Source organism: Protopterus annectens, chromosome 8.part1 (genome assembly GCF_019279795.1).
Source record: "Protopterus annectens isolate FY-2018-M chromosome 8.part1, PAN1.0, whole genome shotgun sequence".
Lineage (NCBI taxonomy): Eukaryota > Metazoa > Chordata > Ceratodontiformes > Protopteridae > Protopterus > Protopterus annectens.
This window is the reverse complement of record NC_056742.1, coordinates 450500761-450523662: the sequence shown is the minus strand read 5'-3', so window position 1 is coordinate 450523662 and position 22902 is coordinate 450500761. Positions and strand designations below refer to the sequence as shown.

At 40.5% G+C, this 22902-nt stretch overlaps 1 protein-coding gene across 1 annotated transcript in view; it reads left to right on the top strand.

The window, feature by feature from the left end:
• The window catches only part of MMP2 (matrix metallopeptidase 2), a 511193-nt gene that overhangs the window by 454685 nt on the left and 33606 nt on the right, over positions 1 to 22902 (top strand). Inside the window, exon 12 of the mRNA XM_044082007.1 lies at positions 12077 to 12186. Coding sequence (XP_043937942.1) covers positions 12077 to 12186 — 110 coding nt within the window. The remainder of the gene's footprint in view (positions 1 to 12076; positions 12187 to 22902) is intronic.

Sequence of the window (22902 nt, the reverse complement as noted above, 5' to 3'; positions counted from 1 at the left end):
TTTACCAATCAGTATTTCACTAGTCACTGCCCAAACACACTTCATTACTGACAAACTACCTAATGTCAGCCCTATTACATTTGTTACTCTCATAAGTGTCAAAGTACACTAAAAATGCTTCACCTTAATAGGCAACTCTTAAATCTAGCAGTCCTACACATGAACACTACTTCACTGCTTTTAATTCTATTTCATCAGACATCAAATGATGTCTGATGAAGGCTTATTATGTGCAAGAAGCGCTATCAGTATATTGTATATTGTAATAATAAATTCGTTTTGGAATTAGTGTCCGGTGCTTGTTATTGTGCTTCTGTTTTTTTGGTTTACCAGTTTGTCGTTCTGAGTATTATAACACTTAAATCTAGCAGTCCTACACATGAACACTACTTCACTGCTTTCAATCCTATTCCCCCTCACCTCATATAATTACCTACTACTATCTAACCCTCCCTGGCAAACCTCCTCACCATACTACTTGGATAAACCATTAAACTTTATCATAGCTCCAAGTCTCTTCTATTCCAGCTATTTAGATTACCATGCAAAGAAATTCCAAACCCCAGCAAGCATACCCCAAACCTGTCTAAAACACACCAAACTACAATACAAATTCACCAAACTCCTTTTACATCTTTAAAAACAACTAAACTGCTCCAGAGGCATGCATCCTAATCCTAGTCCCACTCCCACTCATACAGCTAGCAGCCCTATCACAGTCAAATATGGACTTTTACACAGAAAAAAAAAATCCCTTCTCCACCTTAATATGAATGCAAGAAGTATCAGAAATAAAGTTCACAATCTGCATGCCTTACTCTCCCTCTACTGTCCTGACGTTGTTATATTAAAAGAGACTTGGCTAAAACCCAACAATAACAACAACTAAATTGTAGCTCCAGGATACAATATACTATGCAAAGATAGGGCAATCAAAAAGGGCGGGGGAGTAGCTATCCTATTCAAAGATCACCTAACACTAGACTATCTTGAAATAGACATCTCTGACTTTGGAAATGCAGAACTAATTTTTACCAAATTGAAAATCAACCCCAAAACACATTCATATCATTGGTGGTTACATCACACCAAGAAACAATATCCCTACACTAGAAAACATACTACACTGGGCCTCTAATTCTCTCCCACAGAAAACAGCACTGATAGGTGATTTTAAAAAATTGACTGACTAGACTGCTCCTTTCAGAATCCAACATTACATGTTAACCCAACAAATCACATCCCCCACAAGAACTGACAAATCTTCCAAATGTCAGTCTATGCTTGACAGGATTCTGGTCAGCAACCCCTCCCTATCATCTCAGGCAGGTTGTCTTCCAGATGGTCTGAGTGACAACTTATCTACTTTCCTTGTACATACCCATACTTACCAAAATAACCAAACCACCTACCACCCCATCAGAAACAAAAAAGGCTTTAATGGACATAGATTTATCATCGCTCTAAAAAGCTGTAACTGGGATTCTCTCAAACAGTTACCCCTTAATGATACTGTGAACTCCTTTAATATTAGTTTTTTTAGATATATTAAACTGCCACACTTCCCCCAGCACCATTAGAGTGAAAGCTAACTATGCACCCCGGCTAAGTAAAGAATATAGATCATTACTCAAAGCTAGAAATAAGGCCTGGGAACAATATCACAAAAACAAAACCCAAATTACAAAACAAATATTTTAGAACTGTGAAACAAAGAGAAGAAACTTGAAAAACAGGATAAAATCGACTACTACCATAATATTCGGAAAAATAAAACACCAGAATAACCCTCAAAAGTTCTCAGGTGCAATTAATAATATACTTCTACCAGATAAAGCAACTACCCCCTCCAACCTCAAACAGCAACTCTGATAATATAGAACCCAATTTAATAAATACTTTACAGAAACTATCCTAGCCATTGCTAATTGTCAAAAACATCTCTAACAACTATGTCCCTGTAGCAGACTAGCACAGCAACTCCCTCCAAAATAACACCAACCAATTTACATTACAACCAGTGTCTTAGATACCATAAAAAAGTACTAAGAAAACTAAAACCAATCACCCTAGCCACAGATAGCCTCCCAGCCAACTTTCTGCAAATAGCTGCAGAAGGAATAGCATACCCAGTAGCGATACTCATTAACAGATCAATATCTGAGGGCACAGTACCTGTTATCTGGAAGATCTCTCACATCATACCTTTACACAAAGGAGGTAATTCCACCGAACTTACTAATTATCATCCAATTGCCATCCTATCACTGTTATCTAAAATCCTAGAGAGAGTCATCCATACCCAACTCATGGACTACCATCACACACATAAACTACTAACATACAACATGTTTTTTGCCCCTATCACAGTACCACCACAGCCATAATATCCTTCACTAATATAGTGAACCACTATAGAAATCAAGGATAATTCGTATCTGCCATATTTTTAGACTTGTCCAAAGCCTTTGATACGATAAATCACAATAAAATCATTAATGTGCTTTCCTCCCTAAACCTTAATAGCTCCTCTATCACATGGTTTGAAAGCTACGTATCAGGATGCCAGCAGGTGATAAAATGGCAACACCACCTCTCTACACTTCTCTCTGTTGCCTTGGGGTCCTACAAGGCTCCATCCATTGGCCTCTACTTTTCTCTCTATTCACTAATCAACTCCACACCTCCACTAATCATGCCGCTGTGATACAGTATGCAGACAACTCTTCTCTAATATGCACAGCCTCCTCCCTACAAGACCTCCACACCATAACCCAAGATTCATTTCTATCTGTAGAAACATGGCTCATCAATTCCCAACTCATTCTAAACTCCAATAAAACTAAGCTCCTTCTCTTCTGTCCCACAGAATCTCTCTCTTCTCACCTAACTTTCAATATAGAGTCCAAAAACAAAACAATTATCACCCCAGTAACACACACTAAACTGCTAGGCATCGAAACTGATAAGAATGTGAAATTTGACCTTCACATTGCTCAAACCATTAAGAAGGTCCACAAGAAATTAGGTCTTTACAGAAACAAACAATTTCTAACTAGAACCACAAAAGCTACCATTACCCATACATACCTCCTGTCAACTCTCCTATATGCCTCCCCAATACTAACCAACTTCCATACTGATCTTACCAAGCTGAAATCCTGTTAAAATAAAATTGCCAAATTTGTAACTGATGTCACACACAGATCACATTACTGTACAGCTCTTAGACAACTAAAATGGCTAGAAATTCCTCAGCTGCTACACAATAAACAATTAACCTTTTCCCACAAAATCCTACATCAGCCAGATAAAATCTCTGCTCTTCAAAATCTTATACAACCATACACCACTTCTAGAGCCCTCCGTTCCAGTAACAAATCCTTTTAGAAACCACCAAAGCTAACAGCTCAGCTGGGGAACCTCTCTTCTTGAACGTCATTCCAAAAATATGGAATAAACTGCCAACCCCTATTACCTCTAACTGCTCCAGTACAATTTAAAAAGCTCCTAACTATTCACTTAGTAGACACATGGCTCTGTTCTAGCTAATCTCTTGGATAACTCTAATCTCAGTATATTTAACTACATCTTGCACTTTGGGTGCTATTTTACTCCAATCTATGCACTCATTTCTATTGTAACTTGTGTTTCCTCATTATTTAACTGTATATAGGTTCATAGGTTCATACTAGGCTATCTGCCCTAGGGCATTTATAAGCCTAGCCAGAGTGTGTGTGGCTTTCACCACCCCTTAGGATGAGAATACTATACCCATTAGTTTGCTGTGCCTCTGTCCAGCAGTGACACAGAGATGATTCCCGATGTAAACCTACGATCTCCCATCCACTCAAGATTTCTCTTGAACAGAGTCAGTGAGGGGCTCTGCCTCACATGGACTGGGATTCTGTTCCATAGTGTAGGGAGTCTCTGGGTGATGAATCTGTCCCTCCAGCACATCCTATTTATATCCGTGTTGAGGTTTAAGTCTCTTGCTCTCGTGGCTCTGGTGGATTTGGATTTTTTGAGGTGGAGCATGTCCATTAATTCCGGGTTGGACATGGCCTTGTATGTCAGGCACAGATCACCTCTGAGCAGACGGTATGCGACTGAATAGAGCTGGAGTTTCTTCAGTCGGGCATCGTATGACATATGTTTGAGCCCCTTTATCCTTTTGGTGAGGAACTTTGGGGTCTTTCCAACTGCTGCAGGTGTCGGGTAAGGTACATTCAATGGGGCGTTGTACTCAATCATTGGTCTGATAAGTGAAGAGTACAGGGGTACAATGACCTCTCCTGATCTGGATGTGAATCCCTTCATGATCAGGTGGGCAATGTAGAAGGTCTTCCTAACCACTTTGGCAATGTGAGTGTCAAAAGAGAGGTTACTGTCAACTTGGGTCCCCAGGTCCCTAATAACTTCTTCCGTGTTTAATGGATTACCACCTATGTGGTAATTAGGGGTTACCTTGTTTTTCCCAAAGGGTATGACTATACATTTTTTGGCATTTAGCTTAAGGCCATGGCTGTGGCACCAGTTATCCATTTCTATGAGACCTCTCTGGAGGATGTATGTGTCTGATGGAGTGTCAATTATGGTGCCCAGTTTGCAGTCATCTGCAAATTTTGTCAGCCACAATCCCCTATGTTTGCCTGCACTTCAGAAAATAAATGCTGAACAAGAGGGGCCCAGGACTGAGCCCTGTGGGACACCGCCATGACTGGCTTAGAGTCTGACATGGCACCAGCAACTCTAACCCTGTGTGTTCTGTCCTTGAGCCAGTTTGCAACCCATCTTGTGACATATGGGTTTACATCTAAGCTGGTGAGCTTTTCTATGATGCCCGAGTGGGGTATTGTGTCGAACGCTAGGTCAAGGTAGGCTGTGTGAACTGCCTTACCCTCATCAATGGCCTTAGAGACTGTTTCAAAAAGTCGACTAAGTTCAAGAGGCAGGATCTGCCCTTGACAAAGCCAAATTGGGTAGGATCCAGTGTCTGTAGGTCCCCAATGTCTTTATTTATGAGTTCCATTATGATCCTCTCCATAGCTTTGCAGACAAGGCTCCAAGCTTATGGGGCGGTAATTTCCAGGGTCCGTAGAAGCACCGCCTTTGTGGAGTGGGACCACAGTTGCCGACGCCATTCTTTGGGTACGATCCTGTAGTAAGGCTAAGATTAAACAGCAGCCTTATGTGTGGGTTTAGTTCCTCATTGAGTTCATGTAGCACACAGCCGGGGACACCGTCCGTCCCATTGATGCTGTGTTTTTGCTTTAGAGAGAGCAGCTCTCACCTGGGCATCTGAGATGTTTGGGAGGCTAGACTCTGGTGGGATAGATATTTCTCCTTTGGGGAGGGAGGGAGAATTTGCACTGAACCTGTCTGCCAGTATGTTGGCAATGTCTGTGGGTTCAGTGATTTTTATCATTTTGGACTAATTCTAAGCATATCTGGGAGTTTCCACCCAGGTTTCTAACATAGCTAAAGAAGGCCTTATGATTGTCTTTTGTGTCATTAGCGATTTTTCTCTCAAAGTTGGCCTTGGATGATTTTATGAGTGATCGTAGTTTTTGCTAGTATTGATCAGAGATGCCTTCCCTTTAAGGATTTTGCTCTGTCATGTAGTAGCTTTCTCCTCTTGTTGTAGAGTTTGTTTATGGCTGGGGTCCACCAGACCGGGCGCCTGCCTTTGGTGGAAAGGGTCTTGATTTTATTAGGGATTGCTTGATCCATACATTCCTGGAGGTGCTCAGAGAAGGCATTTGTAAGGGTTTCAGCAGTGTGGGTTGTGGTTTCCACTGGCTCGGGGCCTTGAAGGATACCATTCCAGTCTTAAGAAGTGTGAAGTTTGCTTTTGAGAAGTTCTTCACTGTGGTCTTTTGCTGGGGTGGGGGCGGATGTGGATCTCCAATGAGATTAATTTATGGTCTGATCTCACCAATGAGGGATATACTTCCGTGTGGAGCATTTTGTCCCCATGTTTGTGATGATCAGGTCTAGTATATTTTCTCCTCTTGTGGGAATGGTGACTAGTTGTTCCATAGCATTTGAGTTTATGAACTCCAGGAATCTTTGGGCTAGGGTGTTGGGGCTTGAGTAATGTTCCCAGTCTATGTTTGGGTAGTTGAAGTCACCCAATATGATGGTGTTTGGAGAGACATTCATACTCTCCAGTGTCTTCAGGAAGGCTGTGTGGGTTTCCTGAGTTTGAGAAGGTGGTCTGTAGCATGCTACAAACTGTAGGGCAGTTTTACCTATGGTTAATTGCACCTGGATGGTCTCCGATGCTTCGGCGTTGCCACTAACCTGGAGGTGTGGGTATCCTTTATGAATATGGATACTCCCTCCTTTTGTGGTTCGTCCGGATTTTGGGGCCGAACGCATGATATGAGGTATAACCTGATAGTGCTGGGGTGCTCTCAGGAGCCTTGAACCAGGTTTCAGTCACAGCACAGACATCGATGTTCTCCATACTGAGGAGGGCTTCGAGGGCATGCATCTTGAGGTTTAGACTTCTGGCATTGAGCAGTATTACCCTTAGTTTTTCTCCATTTTTGTTTTCTAGGGCGGTAGGTTTATCATTTGAACTTTGCCTAAAAAAGGCACTATGGGGGTGGCAAGAGCCTTTGCCAATATCCAGAAGCCCAGGGGTGACAGGTGCAAGCCATCCCTTGTAAGCAGCGTGGCTTGTCAAGCATGTCATCCCAGGCAGACAGACATTGATCCTTAGAATGACACCAGTAATTAAGCCAATTATTAAAGCTGATCATTTTGTCTCTGTATTGTGGCATCATTCTTGGTGAGGGTAGGATACTGCTCAGGGTCAGGGTCATACCGCCTGGGCTACATAATCTGAGAGCTCCTCTATGTCTCTTTTCATGTAGTCCAGGAGGTATCGCCTCAGGTCGCTCACACCGGCATGGACAATGACTGAGTCATACTTGTACTTGCTGTGGAGTGACCTGAGTGATTGTGTTATGTGGCGGATTCTAGCGCCTGACTGGCAGCTTACTGTGATCTTTTCCTTGTTCAGTCTGGTGAGTGGGACGTCAGTGTGTCTGACTATGGAGTCACCTATAACAAGTGTGTCTGGCATTGTGTTTGGCCTTAAGGGCTGTGACTGTTTAGCACACTGACTTTGAGAACTATGTGTTGCATGTCTTATGTCTTGAGGTGGCAGTTGCTTGGGTGTCTGCTTTGGAGGCCTCTGTAGTTTTGGTAGATTTTTGATCAGTGCCTCCGAGTATGTCTTTGTGTGTTTATGTGTTTGTTTTGCAGTTGTGATAGTTCTATGTGAAACTGTGTTTGTGGTGTGCGTGGTTTCCTTCTCCTCCTGTCTGGTCTTGCCAGTCCTGAGTTGAGAGAGCTCAGCCTCCAGTTTGGCTATATAGTTGCATCTCTCACATGTATTTGTGTTTTGTGGGAGAAGGAGTGGGTTGTCTGTGTACATGAGGCAATTGTAACATTGCCTTAAGATGCCCAGATTCACCAGCTGAACAGGAGAGGACGCTAGCAACTGACCCTTCGACATGCTAGAAAAAGTGAAAAAGTTTGCTGTGTAACTGAGTCAGAAGGGACCTATAGGGAAATGGGTACTCAAGTGGATTCTAGGCTAATGTAGTACTTTGTTTAGTATATAAGTACTTTACCTATATAAAAATGCTTTAGGAGCAAGTGCTGAGCTTTTGAGATAGATAATAGACTGTTTAGATTGCAAGTAGAGAAGTTCTAAGGGAAAAATTGAAGAGCAGACTTTACGGAGCCAGAAATAGTTTAACCTTGTTTAACCGGCTGCCCGATGGAGCTCTATGGGCAAGTCCACCCAAAATCACGCAAAAGCGCTAAAGCGGGCTTTATAGCAGGGGTTGAAAAGAGCTAGGAATTGACCCAAAATGGCCAATAGACTACAAGTTTCTGGCTGGAAGCACTGCTCTAGGGACAAATAGGCTGCTCAGTGCTCCCACTCCCACTGGTGAACAAAAAAGCTTCCCTTTATCCAAATAAGGATATGGAATAGCACAGGAACCAAGCCAAAGCCCAGAGATCAGCAAACTCTGAAGACTGGACTATTCTAGTTCAGTAAGGCGGAAAACAAGATTTTTTTTTTTTTTGCAGAAAACAGAGGAAAACAGACAGTAAATGCTATAAATGCTTTTAAACGGCTAGCACACTTGAATGTGTTAGCCTACAGGTAAAATTAAGCAACAAATAACTTTTTAAAAGTGCAAAACAGTTAATCAACACAAAAACAGTTTAAATAGAATGCAGAGCTGTATAAACAGGCGAAAATGCAGTCGCTAAGCAGTAAATAATCAAAAAGCCAGAAAAAATACTTAAATCAGGAAAAAGTCACTCTTTTGCTCTCTGCTGCTTGTAGAACTCTGCAGGCCACCACGAGGAGAGGTGCTGAGTTGAATACAAGCGAAAAAGCGCTCTAAAGCGGGCTTTATTACAGTGGGCTGAAAAGAGCTAGGAATTGACCCAAAATGGCCAATAGACTACAAGTTTCTGGCTGGAACCACTCCTCTAGGGACAAATAGGCTGCTCAGTGCTCCCCACTCCCACTGGTGAACAAAGACGCTTCCTTTTATCCAAATAAGGATATGGAATAGCACAGGAACCAAGACAAAGCCCAGAGATCAGCAAACTCTGAAGACTGGACTATTCTAGTTCAGTAAGGCGGTAAAACAAGATTTTTTTTTTTTTTTGCAGAAAACAGAGGAAAAACAGACAGTAAATGCTATAAATGCTTTTAAACAGCTAGCGCACTTGAGTGAGTTAGCCTACAGGTAAAATTAAGCAACAAACAACTTTTTAAAAGTGCAAAACAGTTAATCAACACAAAAACAGTTCAAATAGAATGCAGAGCTGTATAAACAGATGAAAATGCAGTCGCTAAGCAGTAAATAATCAAAAGCCAGAAAAAATACTTAAATCAGTTATAGCAAATACAGTTATAACAAATGCTCTGAAATAAACTGTATATTTCCAAAATGTTTGAGAAGGACAGTCAGAACACAAGAAGGTTCAGGCTTAAGAGAAAAAAAAAGTTTTGTTTTACTTTTGAAAGGGAAAAGGAGGAACAGAAGGCCTTATCAAATGTTCTCTCTGTATTAAGCAGAATGAGCTAATGACACTAGACTGGGAGGTGTGTCACAGTAGGGGCGGGCAACTGCAAAGCCACCAAGTATAAGAGCAAGACACCAACAGGGAGGGAGGGTGGGACAAAATAGCCTACAGACAGCAAGCACTAGAGACAAATGAACGTTTTTAAACAGATAAAGATTTGTGAAGATACTGAATAGACAAAGTGCTTTATATATATTAAATTGTAAAAACAGTAATCTGTAAAAATAATCAAAAAAAAAAATCAAGATACTTATATTTTGTAGCTCAGTTGCGGTCAACAACTTCTCCAGTCTGCACTGTGTGCAAAGACAGAAACCCTACCAAAGTTAGGGCTTAAAAACCAGAACAACTTCTTTTTTTTTTACAAGAACACAAAAGAACCAGCCCCCACTAGCCAAGAGATAATTACACAGAGGAAATGTTTCAGTTTACACAATAGCCTACAGACAGCAAGCACTAGAGAGACAAATGAAAGTTTTTAAACAGATAAGGATTTGTGAAGATACTCAACGGATAAAGTGCTTTATATATATTAAATTGTAAAAACAGTAATCTGTAAAAATAATCAAAAAAATCAAGATACTTATATTTTGTAGCTCAGACAACTTCTCCAGTCTGCACTGTGTGCAAAGACAGAAACCCTACCAAAGTTAGGGCTTAAAAACCAGAACAACTTCTTTTTTTTTAACAAGAACACAAAAGAACCAGCCCCCACTAGCCAAGAGATAATTACACAGAGGAAATGTTTCAGTTTACACAATAGCCTACAGACAGCAAGCACTAGAGAGACAAATGAAAGTTTTTAAACAGATAAGGATTTGTGAAGATACTGAACGGACAAAGTGCTTTATATATATTAAATTGTAAAAACAGTAATCTGTAAAAATAATAAAAAAAATCAAGATACTTATATTTTGTAGCTCAGTTGCGGTCAACTACTTCTCCAGTCTGCACTGTATGCAAAGACAGAAACCCTACCAAAGTTAGGGCTTAAAAACCAGAACAACTTCTTTTTTCTTTACAAGAACACAAAAGAACCAGCCCCCACTAGCCAAGAGATAATTACACAGAGGAAATGTTTCAGTTTACACAATAGCCTACAGACAGCAAGCACTAGAGAGACAAATGAAAGTTTTTAAACAGATAAGGATTTGTGAAGATACTGAACGGACAAAGTGCTTTATGTATATTAAATTGTAAAAACAGTAATCTGTAAAAATAATCAAAAAAAATCAAGATACTTATATTTTGTAGCTCAGTTACGGTCAACAACTTCTCCAGTCTGCACTGTGTGCAAAGACAGAAACCCTAACAAAGTTAGGGCTTAAAAACCAGAACAACTTCTTTTTTTTTTTACAAGAACACAAAAGAACCAGCCCCCACTAGCCAAGAGATAATTACACAGAGGAAATGTTTCAGTTTACACAATAGCCTACAGACAGCAAGCACGAGAGACAAATTAAAGTTTTTAAACAGATAAGGATTTGTGAAGATACTGAATAGACAAAGTGCTTTATATATATTAAATTGTAAAAACAGTAATCTGTAAAATTAATCAAAAAAAATCAAGATACTTATATTTTGTAGCTCAGTTGCGGTCAACAACTTCTCCAGTCTGCACTGTGTGCAAAGACAGAAACCCTACCAAAGTTAGGGCTTAAAAACCAAAACAACTTTTTTTTTACAAGAACACAAAAGAACCAGGCCCCACTAGCCAAGAGATAATTACTCAGAGGAAATGTTTCAGTTTACACAATAGCCTACAGACAGCAAGCACTAGAGAGACAAATGAAAGTTTTTAAACAGATAAGGATTTGTGAAGATACTGAATAGACAAAGTGCTTTATATATATTAAATTGTAAAAACAGTAATCTGTAAAAATAATCAAAAAAAATCAAGATACTTATATTTTGTAGCTCAGTTGCGGTCAACAACTTCTCCAGTCTGCACTGTGTGCAAAGACAGAAACCCTACCAAAGTTAGGGCTTAAAAACCAGAACAACTTATTTTTTTTTACAAGAACACAAAAGAACCAGCCCCCACTAGCCAAGAGATAATTACACAGAGGAAATGTTTCAGTTTACACAATAGCCTACAGACAGCAAGCACTAGAGAGACAAATGAAAGTTTTTAAACAGATAAGGATTTGTGAAGATACTGAATAGACAAAGTGCTTTATATATATATTAAATTGTAAAAACAGTAATCTATAAAAATAATCAAAAAAAATCAAGATAATTATATTTTGTAGCTCAGTTGTGGTCAACAACTTCTCCAGTCTCCACTGTGTGCAAAGACAGAAACCCTACCAAAGTTAGGGCTTAAAAACCAGAATAGCTTCTTTTTTTTTACAAGAACACAAAAGAACCAGCCCCCACTAGCCAAGAGATAATTACACAGAGGAAATGTTCCTTGTACCACATGTTATGTTAATGTTGCCTCTAAAGAACTGTATTGCCCAACATTGTACTATTGCTGATTGTGAATGCTACTGGAATTTCCATGTATTAATGTAGCTTTTACAATGTTTGTATATCTTATTGCTGGAGCTTTTCTCCCCAGGCTTCTGCTGAAAAAGGACTTATGTCCAGTCGGACTTTCATGGTAAACAAATGTAAAATAAATAAATAAAGGAACAGACAGAATAACAGAAATTTAAACTGCTTGTCAAGCAAAATACTATGAAATACTTTACATCTGTATGTAATCACGAAGGCACAAATATGCTGGATAAAATATTTCTAGAAAGTTTCTGGAAACTTTTAAAGTTTTGGGATTCTAGGGTAAGCTCTTGCAATAGAAGACAGATAATTTTGTTATGTTTTCTGAGCTTTCTTTTCTCCAACAAACTTGATGTTCGAAATGCTGGGCAAGTTATACACCATTTTTCTTTTAAACATTTGTACCATTGCAACATAAACTGACTGCTCTATTTATTCTTTTCAGGTACAATGAAGTAAAGAATAAAATGGATCCCGGCTTTCCAAAATTAATAGCAGATGCCTGGAATGGTGTGCCTGACAATTTAGATGCTGTATTTCAGTCCAACAGTAGTGGTAAGAAGAAATGTGGTTGGCTTTTTGTCTAACTTTTGCTGTTGTTTCAACATGATCCACATTGTGGTTCCTACTAAAAATACATTTTCTGCCATCGTCTTCTCTGATCACAGTTGCTAATTTTCTTTTCAGAATATTTGTTTAGGTCCAGTGGAAGTGCCTCGTTCTCTGCAATGGCGCTCCAGAGGTTTATACTTTAACTTCCAATGATTGCATCCTGAGCTTGTTGACAAAAATCAAGTTATGTTGTCAATATCAGTCACAACCGTATGCATTTAGTCACAGTCTTAAGACTGACCTTGTTGTCTTTACTAGTTAGCTATCAGTGGCCCAACAGTTTGCATACACTTGTCTTTGATACTTGAAAAATGAGACGGTAAAGTTTATATTAATTACATCATGCATTTAGAGTTTTTTCATAGTACTAGCATTACAGCAGAGCATTTAAGGAGGATAATACAATCTATCTGGAGCACTATACTTCAGATGACATATTAATCTGAGGTCATATCAGTCAAACTTCCCAGTGGCTTAGCTGATTGCTGAAGAACCCATGATACCTGTCATAAAAAGATAAATGAAATTTTCCCACTGTCCTAGGTAAATTCCACCCATTTATATAAATACCACCTTATGGCTTCCCTGAAAGTAGGCCACAAGCTTAGTGGAACTAATCTTGTCAAAAGTAAATAACAATGAACTGTTCTGATGCATAACCTATTTTTACTATGACACTCCATTATATTCAGAAACTGTGCTGGCAGGATATGTCCAGCCTTCATCTCTTTACTGCGCGTGCGTGCGCTTGCGCGCATGTGTGTGTGTGTGTGTGTGTGTGTGTGTGTGTGTGTGTGTGTGTGTGTGTGTGTGTGTGTGTGTGTGTATGTGTGATTGTGTGCATATTTGTGTGAATGTATATGTGCATGCGTATGTGTGTGCGCGTGTGTCTGTGATTGTGTGTGTGTGTGTGTGTGTGTGTGTGTGTGTGTGTGTGTGTGTGTGTGTGTGTGTGTGTGTGTGTGTGTGTGATCAGACCTGATACTCATTAACAATAAATGTGTGCATTCAAGACTGCATAACAAACAACTCGTTAACTATACTTCTCACATCTGTGCCAGGGACTGTGGGAAGAGCAGGAAGTAGTAGGATGCACCTCTCATGGGTCACGCTCATAGTTCAGTGATGTTATGTGATATCCTGAGTACAAAGTAGTGGCAAGTCAGACATGTTATTTGGCATTAGTAAAGGGCCATGAAGCTTGCCTACTGATATATTTGTTTACCAAATTAAAGTTTAGAAATGAAGACTGAAAAGTAACAAAAAGGAGAAAGAAAGCAGAGGGTGAACACAAGACAAAAAATTGGGGAATGAGGAGGATAGAGGAGAGGAAAGGGTGAATTTTTTGTGGGGGGAAGATGTCCATTTTATACATGAATATATAGATATATCTATATAGCTATCTATCTATATCTATCTAAGCATATCTATTTATCTATATATATAGATATAGATATAGATATATACGTAAATATTTATTTATAAGTTGGATAAGGTAATAAGGGAAGTAAAAGGAAGGTAAGATGACTAGGGGAGGTAGGAAGGGCACACAAACAAACAAACATAGAAGACAGACAGGATTGACAGGGGAGATGCTGACACAATCAGAGATAGGAAAGACAAGAGAGAAGGAGTCATCAGTCAGAGTTAAAGCAATGGTGATATGGAGGACTAGAAAACAGACATGGGTTGGCAGAGGCACCAAAGACAGGAGAATAATGGGATGGGGGTAGGATGAGGTTCCACAGATGCAGTCTTTGCCAGTCATGACCAAGTAGGAGTTTATTCCCCACTTTGGCCTACTTCATCACAGGTCCTAGCATCTTCACCAATGTAATATTATAAGATATATTGTAAACAACTTGACAATGTCAAGCATAACTTGCTTGGATAGTAATAATATATATATATATATATATATATATATATATATATATATATATATATATATATATACAGTTGGCAACACAGATGTCATCAGCATCATCATCATCAGCCCCCTTTCCCCATTGTCTACATGGTGTTGGAGTTTCATGTTAACTGTCGCCAACTCTCTCGATTCAATGCCACACTCCTGCCTTCTTCAACACTCCTGCCTGACTGTCACAGATTTTCTTTCACACAATCCATCAGCCTCTTTGCTGGACATCCTCGTTTCTTCTTACCTTCTTCATGTCTGTCTCAAATCTTCTTTACCAGATTGTCTTCTGCTTTTTTGCATGTCTGAACCACCGTAACCTGTTTTCTTTGATCTTTTCTGCAACTGGAGCTACTTTGGCTTCTGTTCTTATGTTTTCATTTCTTCATCTGTCTCAGTGTGCATTCTACCACCATTCTCAGGCACTTCATTTCCATCACCTCTAGCTTCTTCATCTGCACTGCCTTTACTGCCCATGTTTGTGTACCTTACAGTAATACTGGTCACATTACTGCTTTGGACACCTTACTTTTCAGCTTCTTTGGCATTCTTCTGTCATAGACTACACCTGAGACTCTATGCCAGTTGGTTGCAGCCCCTCTGCTTCTAGCTTTGACTTCTTCGTTCAGACTTCCCTTCTCCTCAACCACCCCTCCCATATACTTGAAACTGTTTACCTGTTCCCCTCTCTTCCCTTCTATCTAAATTCTCATCTTCTTCTGGTTTCCCCAATTTACTGCCACTAAAACTGTCTTATCTGTGCTTAGTTTCATCCCATGTGTCTTCAATTTTGCATTCCATTCCCCTATCCTTTGCTGAAGTTCTTGCTCATAGTCTGCCTGTATTGCCACATCATCTGCATACAGTAACTTTGTTGATCTGTCAACTCCAATCTGTTTGCTAATGTAGTCCATCACCAGTATGAACAACAGTGGGCTCAGAGATGAACCCTGGTGTACACCCATTCCCACTGTGAACCCCTCTGTGAGGCCGAACACTGTTCGTACTTGAGTCATTGGGTCCTTGTACATAGCCTGCACTGATTCTATCAATGTTTCTGGGACTTCAAACCACTGCAGTACTGCCCAGATCAGCTTTCTTGGGACCTTCTCATATGCTTTCTCCAAGTCTAGGAAAGCCCAGTTGGACTCTTTCCTCATCTGTAGCTTCTTCTCAACTATATGTCTCAGTGCAAACATTGGGTCAGTTGTGCTGCATCCTGATTTGAATCTGAACTACTCATCTCCCAACTTACGTTATACTAGTCTGCATATCTGTTATCAGTCACTGTCCAGAACTTTCATGCAGTATGACAGGAGTTTCATACCTCTATACCGCCAACCATTGTAAATGTCCCCTTTGTTCTTGAACACTGGTACTAGTATGCTTAGTCTCCAGTCATCTGGGATATGCCTTTCTCTCCACACTACTATTAGTACCCTCAGGAGCCATTTCTCCCCTGTCTCACTCAGCATCTGTATCATATCTGCTGTGACCTCATCTGAGCCTGCGACCTCATCTGCTGCTTTGTAGATGTATCTAAAATAAAATACTATTCTGTACATTTGATAAAGTGGCAACCCTGTGGAAAACATATACCTTTCCTGACTACTGGCATAATAACTGACTGATTTGCTAACATGTCAAGCTGTACTCAGCCCAGCTCTTCCTGACACTCTCTAGCTTTCTCCTATGTAGGTGAAGACTTTTTTCAATCTGCTCAGGGGCAGATGAAAAAGAAATGAGAGTTGCTAGATATTGCATGGCATACAGAGTCAGTTTGTATGTACAGGTTTCAGCCATGGCTTGCTAACAGTACATACTTGGTGACTGCTTCCATTGGCTTACGAGGACAGGATTTCTACATTTTAGATCACTGTAAGGGAGGTGAAGTTGCTTACTATGCCTGTAACATGTGTAACCTCTTATGCCAGTTTACTCCAGGCTTATGCCTTAAATTGTGGCCCTTAGTACTCCGGACTTCTGCCTTAATTTGTGGCCTTTGGTACTCCAGGCTTCTGCCCTAAGTTGTGGCCCTTGGTACTCCAGCTTCTGCCTTATATTGTGGCCCATGGTACTCTAGGCTTCTGCCTTAATTTGTGGCCCTTGGTACTCCAGGCTTCTGCCTTAATTTCTGGCCCTTGGTACTTCAGGCTTCAGTCTTAATTTCTGGCACTTGGTACTTCAGGCTTCTGTCTTAAATTGTAGCCCTTGGTACTCCAGACTTTTGCCTTAATTTGTGGCCCTTGGTACTCTAGGCTTCTGCCTTAAATTGCGGCCCTTGTTACTCCAGCTTCTGCCTTATATTGTGGCCCTTGGTAGTGCTCATCAGGAATCCTCAGCCTGTAATGCTGGTGTTGGAGTAGGAGGAGGAGGAATATGTTTGATTCCTCAGAACACTTATTTTTTTGCTACAAACTCCTTTTTAGATGTCATAGTTTAGACTGCAATAATTTACAAACAGAAATACTTCAGATTTGATGGTAACACCCATTTTTTACATTGCAATGATGGTTAGCTCATCTGCACAATCACTGACGGAAATGCACAATACACCTACTATATGACAGCGGTTAAACATGACCGAAGCTGCAAACTATGTCAGCACAGCTTCTTGCTGCATGATGAGCAGCAGCACTGCTTGTCAGTTGCACATGCACATCAGCGATGCACTTTTCGATCCCACACATGCAGTAGCAGCAAGAAAGAGAAATCATTTGGAAGCCTTAAATGGCCATGAGTGAGGTATGTTCATTGACTTTTTGACAAGATTAAAGGTGAACATGAGAGTATAGGGAAGAGATGAAAAGGGGATGCAAGCACAAGATAGAATATACAGTGAAAAACTAAGAAATGGGCAGGATCGAGGTGGGGAAAGTGGGATGATTTATTTTCGTAGAACAGGTGCCATTTTTTAAAAGTAAATTAAAGGTAATATGGAAAATTAAGGAAGGGAAGATGGTTAGGGTAGGTAGCAGGGGAAGAGGGTATAGTAACACAATAGGGAGCACACGGTTGAAGACATCATGCAAAAGGAGAGAAGACAATGGTGAGGGGCTGATTGTACAACAATCAGGGTGGGACATAGACACAAAAGATAGGTGAACACCAGACTATAGAGTAAGATGAAGTTCTGTTTCTGCACTCCTAATAGCTGTGACCCAGCTGGAATTTATCCACCATCCTGGGTTCCCCGATTTTTTTCCCTTGCATCAGATGGTGGAGTTAGTGCTGGGCAGAGAGATGCAACTCAATGAGTCCCTGGAAGAGGTTCTCCAATTGGCCTATGCGGGTACATAAACTCGCATCTGTGATCATCTCCACTATGTCTGCCAGCTGCTGACAGGTGACAAAGGTGTCACTTCCACTGACACTGCTGCTAGTGGCACAACAATGCCTGCATACAGTGCAGGACTACCTGTGCTGTGTCTGCAAGTGGGAGATTTGGAGATGACTGTGGCAGGCTGCGACATGGATGTTGTGGCTGCTCCTAGTGGTAGTGATGGTGGTGGCATTACCCCTACGACCCATAGAGGGCTGACAGGCCTTGCCTGAGGGATGGTTGCAGGCCTAGATGCTGCTGCATATAATAGTAAAATAAGTGAAAAAACAATAATAAACCACGTAAATGTATGTACCTGGATAGCAGAAAGAGGGGTGAAATACAAGTAGAATGAAAAAATTAAACTGATGCATATTTTTCAGTAGGACAATGTTGCAGGTACTTCACTTGAAGGAACAACAAGCATACTCCTCAGGTTTACAAAGCTGCTATTAAACACAACTGAGAGAAGGGGGTTTATATTACAACGTCGAACTCACAGGAGTCCGGACGTTGTAATATCGAACCCATATGTTCGAACTGTGAAAATAGTGAAGCCAAGGAACACTGATTTTTTTTCCCAGGGAAAAAAATTGGTGGGCCATTTTCGCAACTTTGCTATTTCCTCCACTGTGGTGTGATCTCGGAGTTGGTATATTTAAGTAGGGGGGTGGGGTGGGGTGAAGCCCTCCACATTAGTATAAGTTCCCTGGGGAAAAAAAAAAATCACTGTTCTGTGTGTTTGTACTTTTTGCATTTTGAACTTCCTGGTTCGATATTACATCATTCAAACTCCTGTGAGTTCGATAATGTAACACAGACCCAGAGAGGAATTCAAACCCACAACTGTCATCACATGCATTCTAAATGACAAAGCTTTAATGTGTTAAGCAACTTAGAAGGCCATTTGAAGTTTGAAGTCCAACATATAGTAATATGATATCCAAGACAAATATATATATATATATATATATATATATATATATATATATATATATGTATATATATATATGTGTGTGTGTGTGTGTGTGTGTGTGTGTGTGTGTGTGTCTATATATAGACACAGTACAGGTAGTCCTGCACTGTATGCAGGCATTATTGTGGAGATATACTGGTACTAGTAATTGTTTGACTAATTTTATATCATGGCTGGCTAATTTCAGAGTTGTGCACTGTTAGTTTTGCTTCACTGTATAGTTTTTCAGATCTCTGCTGAAGGTGTTTTCCCACTCCCCTATTTCTCTGTGTCTTAAGTTGGTATAACTGGTTTTACATCCTGTGTGCTATCTGACCATCTCAAGGATTACTTGTATAAAATTAAACCCTTTTAGTAAAAATGTCTGCATATCATTGCTGGAGCCTTCCTGTGTCCTGACAGTGTGCTCTTCAAACTATCTGGAGATATACAGAGCTGAGTATATTTTTCTGGCACTTCAGAGATGTGTACTGGTAATTGTTGTTTGACTAATTTTATATCATTGCTGGCTGACTTCAGAGTTGTGCACTGTTATTTTTGCTTCACTGTATAGATTTTCAGATCTTTGCTGAAGGTGTTTTCCCCCCTCCCCCTATTTCTCTGTGTCTTAAGTTGGTATAACTGGTTTTACATCCTGTGTGTTATCTGACTATCTCAAGGATTACTTGCATAAAATTAGACCCTGTTAGTAAAAGTCTGCATATCATTGCTGGGGCCTTCCTGTGTCCTGACAGAGTGCTCTTCAAACTATCTGGAGATATACAGAGCTGAGGATATGTTTCTGACACTTCAGAGTTGTGTACTGGTAATTGTTGTTTGACTAATTTTATATCATTGCTGGCTGACTCGAGTTGTGCACTGTTATTTTTGCTTCACTATATAGTTTTTCAGATCTCTGCTGAAGGTGTTGGTTTTCTCATACTCACCCTCCCTATTCCTGTGTTGTTGCTTTTGCAGTTGCCCGCCCCCACTGTAGATTTGATCTGGGACACTCCCCCCAGTCCTATATCTTTACCCGATTCTACCTAATAGACTCCTTCTGCACTTGTTTTTAGTCATTTTTAATTTAATTGCATTTTTTAAACTGTTTGGTCTAACAGTGCTACACACTCAAGTGTGCTAGCTTGCACTGCATTTGAATTGTTTTTACTGCTGTTTTAGCTACTTTTCTGTATATATATATATATATATATATATATATATATATATATATATATATATATTTATATATATATATATATATATATATATATATATATATATATATATATATATATATATATATATATATACCTTTCCTGTAAGTAGTGTAGTCCAGATTCATATTTGCTGTATCCAGGACTATATGTAAGCTTCTGAGTCCCCCCCCAAAGGTAACCTATCTACCACATAAGGAGTGGTTCTGGCCTAGAAATTGTAGTTATTGGTCGTTTGGGTAGTTTTTCCATCTCTCTCAACTTTCTGATTTAAAAGCCCGCATTTGCACTTGTTTCCCCCCTTTCCTGTAACTAGTTTAGTCCGGATACAGATTCTTAGTTTTAGCACTTGAATTTGCTTATTCGTGATCAGCACTTGTTCAGAACTTGTAAGCACTAAATAACCTACTAATTACTATAGCACTCAATCTTCCTCATTACCTAGAGGAAAACCGTTTTGGTACTTACTTTCCTCACTTGCTTAGAGGAAAACAGCTCTTGTACTCACTTTCTTCACTTATCTAGAGGAAAATAGTTTTGTATTCAGGCATGTCCAAGGGTCAGCTCTCAGTGTTCTCTCCTGTCTATATGATGAATCTGGGCATCTTGGGGCAATGGAGAATTTGCCTCATGTACACAGACAACCCTCTCCTCCTACCACCCAACACTACAACCTGTGAGAGATGCACTTATCTAGCCAAACTGGAGTTAAAGCTCTCTCCAATCAAGACTGAACTTAACAGTCAAGAGGAGAAGGTAAACACTTGCACCACACCACACTCATCACATAGTCTCACTAAATCTACACCACCAAAATCCACACATAAAAACACAAAAACATTTGCGGAGGATCTCAATAATAATCTGCTCAAGCAACAGAGACCTCCAAAGCAGAAATGCAAGCAACCTCCACCTAGGGTTACCATAACTGTTTGTATGTAAAAGAGGACGAAAAAATATGTGATGCTACCAGCACATATTATTTTGTCCTCTTAGATTGAAGAGCAAAAAAAAAAAAGGTCTGTGTTTGGGGATTTTTGATTGCTCCGTATGCCGGTATACGAGCCAATCAAAACCTCGAACAGCGGACCCTCTTCTGTTCAATGCGGAACATCAAGCAGTTCCGCACTGAACAGATCTCTACTTTTCGATTGGCTCGTATACCGGTATATGAGCCATTCAAAAACGTGCACAGCGGACCCTCTTCTGTTCAGTGCAGAACATCTAGCAGTTCTGCACTGAACAGAGCTCCATTTTTTGATTGGCTCGTATACCGGTATATGAGCCAATCAAAAAAAAAAAAAACAGAGTGGAGGAAATACTCCAACAATATTTGGAGTCTGTTTTTTGAAAATTGTGCGATTTGTCTGGGTTTTAAAACCCGGACAAATCGCAGAATTTTCAAAAACCGCCCGGACAGGAGCCCATAAAAGAGGACATGTCCCGGTAAACCCGAACATATGGTAACCTTACCTCCACCCCCCAACACAATCCAAATGACACATAGCCCGCAGACTCAGTGTGCCACTCAACCATAGCCAATAAGGCAAAACAACATACCCAACACACTAGTCATAGGTGACTCTATAGTCAAGCACACTGACCAGGCTAAACAAGGAGAAGATTACTGTCAGCTGCCTGTCAGGTGCCAGGATCTGCCACATAACCCACGCACTCAGGTCACTCTGCAACAAGTACAAAGATGACTCTGTCATTGTCCATGTTGGTGTGAACGACCTTAGACGTACCTCCCTGGACTACATGAAAAGAGACATGGAAGAGCTTTCCAATCTTGTAGCCCAGGCAGGTATGACCCTAGCCCTGAGTAGCATTCTGAAATCACCCAGAATGATGCCGCAGTACAAGGACAAAATGACTGACTTCAACAATTGGCTAGGCTTCTGGTGCCATACTAAAGGGATCCAGTATCTGTCTGCCTGGGATGACATGGTCAACAGACCATGGTGCTTTGACAGAGATGGCCTGCACCTGTTACCCCTGGGATTCTGGATACTGGCTAAGGTTCTTGCCACCCCTATAGTGCCTTTTTTAGGCAAGGTTCAAATGACAAATTCACCATCGTAACAGGAACAAGCAAGCAAAAACTGAGGGTGATGTACTCAATGCTAGAAGTCTCAAAATGCACTCACTCAAGGCACTCCTTAAAATGGAGAATATCAATATCTGTGCAGTGACTGAGACCTGGTTCAAGGTTCCAGAGACCACCCCTGCACTGCCAGGCTATAACTCATACCACACTTTTCGGCCATGTAAACTGGACTGGAACACCAAAGGCGGAGGTGTGTCCGTATTCATTAAGGATATCCACACCTTCAGGCTAGTTGCTCAGCATAATGCAGCCGGGGTTATCCGAGTGCAACTAACTCTGGGCAAAACTGCAATCCAAATTGTAGCTTGCTACAGATCACCCACCATGCCCCAGGATTCCCACTCCTTTTTTCTTGATGTACTAGAAAATATTAGGGTTCAACCAAACACCCTAATAATGGGCAATTTCAACTATCCCACCATTAAGTGGGAAACCTACTCATGTACCATCTCCTTTGCTCAACGCTTTCTGGAATAAACTCCAATGCCCTGGATAAACTTATCCACATCCCCACCAGGGGCAGCAATATCCTAGATCTAGTCATTACCAACATGAGTGACCAGTGTTCCACACCTGAAGTCAACGTCTCGTTGGTCCAATCCAAACATAAGCTAATTACCCTAGATATCCATATCCTGCCCCCACTCCCCATTAAGGAAACCATGGTAAACAATTTCTTCAAAGCCAACTTCATGCTTCTTAAGACAGAAGTGGTGAACTTCATGACACCCATGCAGATGGACAATTCAGTTACGACTACTGAATCCTACACAATTGCACTTTATAAGCACTTACATGAGTGCATGAATCGTGCTATCCCAAACAGAACCAAGATGCTATCCTCCAAAAAAAGGAAGTCAACCTGGTGGTCCCCTGCCATAAACAAACTGTACAACAGAAGGAAGAAACTGTTGAAAAAGAAAGTAAAATCCCATAAGTGGAGGAGCTCCCTGGTCAGCCTCAGTAAGAAGCCGCGATCCCTGATAAAATCCTCCAAAGCTAGTTACGAAAGCAAAATCGCCACTGATTCTAAAGACAACCACAAAGCATTTTATAGTATGTCAAGAATCTCAATGGCAACACTCAGATCTGCTCTGAGTTACAGCACAATGGCACTAAATATACAGACCCAACTGA